General features: G+C 45.8%; 1 protein-coding gene across 1 annotated transcript; it reads right to left on the bottom strand.

The window, feature by feature from the left end:
- On the bottom strand, positions 1-6,171 carry LOC103625219 (IgGFc-binding protein-like). The gene is made up of 7 exons (XM_017727069.1): positions 6,025-6,171; positions 5,040-5,356; positions 4,226-4,556; positions 3,210-3,673; positions 1,236-1,797; positions 390-982; positions 1-168 (listed from the first exon to the last, which is right to left on the bottom strand). Exons 1-7 carry the CDS (start codon positions 6,068-6,070, stop codon positions 13-15), a joined length of 2,469 nt encoding a protein of 822 aa, XP_017582558.1. The 5' UTR covers positions 6,071-6,171; the 3' UTR covers positions 1-12.
- Between the last annotated feature and the right edge of the window lie 6 nt (positions 6,172-6,177).

Genomic DNA, 6,177 nt, shown 5'->3' on the forward strand with positions numbered 1-6,177 from the left:
CACCCGGCCACGTTAGACGCTGGGGACAGTGATGAGGAGGAAGGTGGCTGTGTTGTACAGAATGCGGACTCCTGCGGCAGTGTGGAGGATGATGTTATTCCCCTCTTGGCCAATGCGGAGGTTCTTGTTCTCTGTCACCAGTGGGAGGGTGTACCGCTCCGAGTCCACCTGGAATGGGGACAGGGTGACACGTGTAACACGCAGTATAGAGTCACCACACCCACTCCATGGTGACAGTGTAGATGTGGAGGGAAACACCCACCCTCCTTATAATCATAGCATTACCATGGGAATCACTGGATCCCCTCCGCAGTTGACACTGTACCCACGGATGGACACCACCACCCTCTTCATCATCACCACATCACTGTGGGGGTCTCCCGCCTTACCGTCACCTCCCACCTCCGTTCCCGCTCCATGGTGACGGTGTACCCATGGATGGATACCACCACCCTCTTCATCAGCACTGGGTCACCGTGACTGCCTGCCTCATGCTCCACCAACACCGTGAAGTTGACCAATCGTCGTGCCGGCTCGCACACCCGTGCCAGGATGTAGGTGCAGGATCCCGGGATATTAAATGTGCGTCCATCAAAGGTGACATAGTGGGGGTCGCCCGACACAACTAACCGGCCATAACCGGTGGGGTGACATCCCAACACGCCATCTTCCACCCGGCACTCCTCGTGGGCACCACAGAAGGCCTCCTGGCAAGTCACTGTGCCGTTGGTCCTGCAGTGGCAGCGTTCCCGGCATGTGGGGTAAAACTCAGTGTCCTTCTGATAGTAGTGACCAAGGTACTCACAGCCACACTCGGAGTGGGGGACACAGTCGGAGCCGCTGAGGACATAACCGGTGTTGCAGAAACAGCCCTCGGAGCAAGGAGATGTGGAACAGGAAGAGGGGACGGAGGGGGTGTGGCAGGTGGGCTGGCAGGGGCTCCCACAGAGCTCAGAGCTCATATGAGGGGGGCAGGAAAGAGCTGGGGAAAAAAACAGAAGAAAAGAGGGAGTGAGGGGAATATCCGAAGGGAAGGGGAGTCCCTCAAGGAAGGTAGGAAGAAAGGAGGGATGGAGGAAGGGAGGGCATGAAGACGGAGGGAGGAAGGGAAAGGGGAAGAAGGGAGGGAGGAAGGGAGGTAAGGAAGAAGGGAGGAAGGGAGAGAGGAAGGGAGGAAGGGAGGAAGGGAGGAAGGGAGGGAGGGCCCCATTTTCCCCCATCCCACCCACACTCACCGCAGAACTCTGCTGTCCTCCACATCCCCACATTCACCCCTTGACTCTGGCATGCGGTGACATAGGCAGAGACACCCTGACACACAGTGTCACGGTGTCCCTTGTAGTGACAGGCATCGAAGGCACAGTCCTGCAGGAACGGCTCCGGGTTGATGACACGGTGACATTCCTGGAAGGGTCCCCCTGCTCGGGAGATCACCCCACAGTACCTGTCTCCACGGTATGGCTGCACCTGCACTGCATCACACACTGGGCACTCTGTGCCACAACCAGCTGAGCACCCGGGGACATCCCCAACCTTCCAGCTGTCACCCAGATGGGTCTCATCGGAGGCGCGGTGGCCACCGGGGGTGACAAAGTCATCATCAGGGTCACCATTGGCATTGCCACAGAGACCGCAGACGGCACCAGAGTAGGTGGTGGGGAGGATAACACGGGCGTAGCTGTACCAGTCAAAGGTGACAGTGACACCGAAGTCAGTGGTGACAAAGCCATGGACACCACGGTAGAACACGGAAAAGTGGGGATGGGTGAAGGGGAGGGACACAAAGGTGCCATCCACCTGCAGGAGCGGGAGGGAGACAAGGGGTGGAGACAGGAAGGAAGAGGTTTGAAATCATAGTTTGGTAGTTTTATTTGGTTATTGTATTTCTGTTTATATTACAATTTTATTTTAATTTACTTTATATTTTTAATTCTATCTTTTTCTTTTTACATTTATTTCTTCTTATTGACTTTTTATTTGCTTTCATTTTTATCTTTATTCTTTTCATTCTTATTTATTTATTTTTGCATTTTTATTGGAATTATTTTTATATTTTAATTTGTTTTTATAATACTATATACTTACTATTATTTGGGGTTAAATTTGGAGTTTAGTGGTAAAAAGGTAATTTGGGGGGAAGAGTGGGGGTTTTCAGGGAAAAAAAGGAGAATCTGGGGTATTGGGGATTTTTGTGGAAAAAATGGGGAATTTGGGAAAGAAGGGGGAATTTGTGGGAAAACAGTTAAATTTGGGGGGAAAGGGATGATTTGAAAAAGAAAGATTTTTGAGGAAGAAATGGGAACTGGGGACAAAAGGGAAAATTTGAGCATAAAAAGGGAAATTTGGGGTAAAAAAGGGTATTTTGAGGGAAAAAATGGAAATTTGGGGGAAAAGGGGTCATTTGGAGGGTAAAGGAGGAAGCTGGGAAGAAAAAAAACGGGAATTTGACCAAAAAATGGGAATTTGGGGGAAAAATGGTATTTAAGAAAAAAGGAGAATTTTTGGGGGAAAAGGGGGAGTCTGGGGAAAAACAGGAATTTGGCAGAAAAAGAGGGAATTTGAAAGAAAAAGTTGGATTTAGAGGGGAAAGGCAGATTTGTTGGGAAAAAGTGGGGGAATTTCAGGGAAAATACATGATTTGGGGGAACTAAGAGGATTGGGGGAATTAGGATTTTGTGGGGAAAGAGGTGATTTTGGGGGGAAGAGTAGTATTTGAGAGATAAAAGGGGGATTTGAGTGAAAAGAAGAGTACTTAGGCAGAAAAGGGGAGAATTTATGGACAAATGAAGAGGAATTTTAGGGGAGAAAAGGAAATATTTTCATGAGAAGGGGATTTTGCAGGAAAAAAGAACAATTTGAGGGGCAAATTGGGGAATTTTGGGGGAAAAGGGGAAATTGGGGGGAAACGAGCAATTTGGGGGGAAAGGGGGGAGTAGAGGAGTAAAAAGGAATACGTGGTAAAAAAAGGCATTTGGGGAGATAAAGGGGATTTGGGGGAAAAAAAGGGGGATTTGGGTGAAAAAAGGGGGAATCTGGGGGAAAATGGAGAATTTGGCATAAAAAAGGATACTTCAGGGGGAAAAATAAAGACTTTGGTGGGAGAAAGATAATTAGAACAGAAAAAAAGGGGAATATGAGGGAATTTGGTGATGAAAAGGATTTTTTGAGGGAATTTGGGGGTGAAAAGTATTCCTTGAGTGGTTGCCCACCTTGACCTTTCGTGGGTGCTCCTGGCTCATGCTGATGACACTCCCATAGACCTCCAGGTTGACGGTCTTGGTGAAGGACACAGCACGGCTGCCGCGGTGGTTGTTTTCCACGGTGACATTGAAGGGCACCAGTGTGGGCTTGGGGGTGCAGAGGGCGGCAAACTGGTAGATGCAGGAGCCTTGGAAGTCAAACCTCACCCCATCAAATGTGGTGTAGTGTGGGTCACCCGTCCCGATGCAGGTGTAGTGCTTGTTGGGTGTACACTTGGAGATGCCATTAACCATGACACACTTCTCATGGGATCTACATCCCCCTGGCTTACAAGTCACTGTCCCTGAACCCTCACACCGACACCGCTTCCGGCAGCTCCCATCTTCCCAAAATTCCTCATGGAGCTTGTAGGAGCGATTGTTGTGGAAACAAGAAGAGGCAGTGGTGCTGGGGTTTTTGGTTGCCTTGATGCCTACAAGGGATTTAAGAGTCTGTGAGACACCATACAGGGATGGTCCTCAGGAAAGCCCTAGTGCAATTCCATGTGTTGTGGACACCTGAAGTCAAATCAGGGAGGTTAGGAGTGTTTTAGGGAGAACCAACTAATGCAAGCCTTCCCTGTAAGGGAGGTGTTGGTTACATTGACACCTAAAACAAACTGGACACCCCACAGGGACAGCCCTCAGGAAAAATCTCAGCATAATTCCCTCCGTTTTGGGGAGCTGGAGTGAGATCAGGTAGATTTTGGGGTGGCTCCTTCCCCATTCGTTATGTTGATACCTACAAGGTTTGTGGAGTCCATGAGACACCAAGAAGGGATAGCCTCCAGGAAAATGCTGGTATAATTCCATGTGTTATGGACACCTGGGGTCAGATCAAGTAGATAGGTGGATTTTGGGATGTTTCGGGGTGAAAAGACACATTGATTGTGTTGATGCCTACGACCATTGCTATAGGCCAATACCCACAGCTGAGTATTTTCTCCCTACCCCAAGACCCTTGCAGATTCCCCCCATGAACTCACCACAGCCCTCTGTGCTCTGTGCAGTCTCCTGGTCTCCACAATCTTCCTGGCATGAGGGATCTCTCCAACTTTCTGCCCAATCCTCACCACCTTCACCAGGAATACCATTGGGAACCATTGCTTCATCATCTGTATCCTCATTGAAGTTGCCACAGAGGCCACAGCTGGCCCCAAAATAGCTGCTAGGCACTGCCACCATGATAACCTGGTCCTCATCATAGGTCACCTGCAGCCCAAAATCTGTCTGGAGGATGGTCCGACCATCATTCTGGAAAATCTGGATTTTTCCCTCTTCCAGGCTGGCTGGAAGATCAGTGGGTTTGTTGTTAACCTTGTGGGGAGGGGAGGATGTGGAGGAGGAGGGTTAAAACTCAGCAGGTGGTTTCCAATGACATAAAAACCACATAGATACAAACAGAGGGAGAAATTATTTTGTGAATGATCAGTTTGCATTACAAATCAGAATTTTTGCCCTAATTCCTGGACATTCACACCAAGAAAAGCTCAAACCCCGAATTGGAACCATTTTCTCTATCTTCTGAGCTAATTTTGTTTGTACAGAGACCAAGTTTGGAAGAAATCACATCCCACCTGGAAAATTGATTGGGAATGGAAAAAATTCCCCAAATTCCATAGGTGTGGCACTTCTACTTCCTTTTTAATGCCAACATCAACACTGCAATGATTTATCCTCTTCCACCTTTTTTGGTGTTTTTCCTCATTTTTTGAAGGTCAAACTCACCCATAAATTTTAATCCACTTGGAACAAATGGTTTTATTGGGAACAATAGATCCAATACCTGGGGAAACTCACCTGGATGGCCCTGTCCTCACCAGCACGGATGGAGACATTGTAGGCATAGATGTAGACATTGGCCAATGGATCCTCGGAGCGATCCTGGCTCCGTTGCTCCTCCACGGCGAAGTACTGCAGGGTAGGGTCGTTCCCACAATACCTGGCCAGGGTGTACTTGCATCCACCACGGGTGGACACAGATGCTCCATCAAAGGTGTGGTACTGCAGGGATGGGGAGCCTGTGCAGGTGCCCAGGTAGTCGTGGCGGCAGGTGGGCGCACCCTTGTCCAGGTGACAGCTCTCCTTGGGGCGGCAATGCACCTGCTGGCAGGGGTCTGTGGGTTTATTAGTGACAGGGGATTAAATTATATTAATTGATTATATTATTGATATGTCTATGTTTATATATTTTGAATTTTTTTATGTCTGATTTTTATTTACACTTATGTTTTTCTGTATTATTTTTAAGTATCTATATATTATTTCTATATTTGTTTAGATAAGAATTATTTATCCACGTATTGCTTATGTATTTCTATCATACAGAATTATTCAAAATATAATAAATGTATACAATTCTAAATAATGTATAAATATAAATTTATCACAGACATTTTATTTTATATACATTTATCTCCAATATTTAGATATTTATATTTATTATATGTTTATATTTTAGATAGCGATTTTTATGTATTATCTATGTATTTCTCCATTGATTCTTATTTATTTATTTAATACATTACATTTAGTTTTTTACTATTATTCCTATATGTTTGTACATTAGTATTTTCTTAAAATGTTACTATTATATTATATAATATTATATAGTATCATATAATATATATTACTAAAATATAATATTATTATGTAGTACTATTATTTTTTATTTAATTGATTTTTGTCATTTGGATGATTACATGTATTTAATTATTATAACTATCTGTTATTTATATTTCTATAATTCTAGATCATTTATTGATATCAAAGTCACTCCACTCACCACTGTCACAAGCTCCCTCCGCTCCATAGCGCTTCCCCTCTCCCATCCCGACATTCCACACCCCAAATGCCGCTGTCTCATGCGCCACACGATGGATTCCAAATCCGCTTCCTAAATTTATCCCAATCCATGAGTTTTCTGTCCCAGGGATCG

The sequence above is a fragment of the Corvus brachyrhynchos genome, unplaced genomic scaffold (genome assembly GCF_000691975.1).
Source record: "Corvus brachyrhynchos isolate BGI_N302 unplaced genomic scaffold, ASM69197v1 scaffold192, whole genome shotgun sequence".
In the NCBI taxonomy this organism is placed as follows: domain Eukaryota; kingdom Metazoa; phylum Chordata; class Aves; order Passeriformes; family Corvidae; genus Corvus; species Corvus brachyrhynchos.

What these genes read in the sequence shown, in the direction of transcription:
- LOC103625219 (XM_017727069.1), bottom strand. Translation starts at nt 6,070, where the DNA reads ATGGGAGAGGGGAAGCGCTATGGAGCGGAGGGAGCTTGTGACAGTG. An exon ending in GGAGGGAGCTTGTGACAGTG is followed by an intron (nt 5,357 to 6,024) that starts GTGAGTGGAGTG and finishes ATAAACCCACAG; the next exon opens with ACCCCTGCCAGCAGGTGCAT. An exon ending in ACAGAGCACAGAGGGCTGTG is followed by an intron (nt 3,674 to 4,225) that starts GTGAGTTCATGG and finishes AATCCCTTGTAG; the next exon opens with GCATCAAGGCAACCAAAAAC.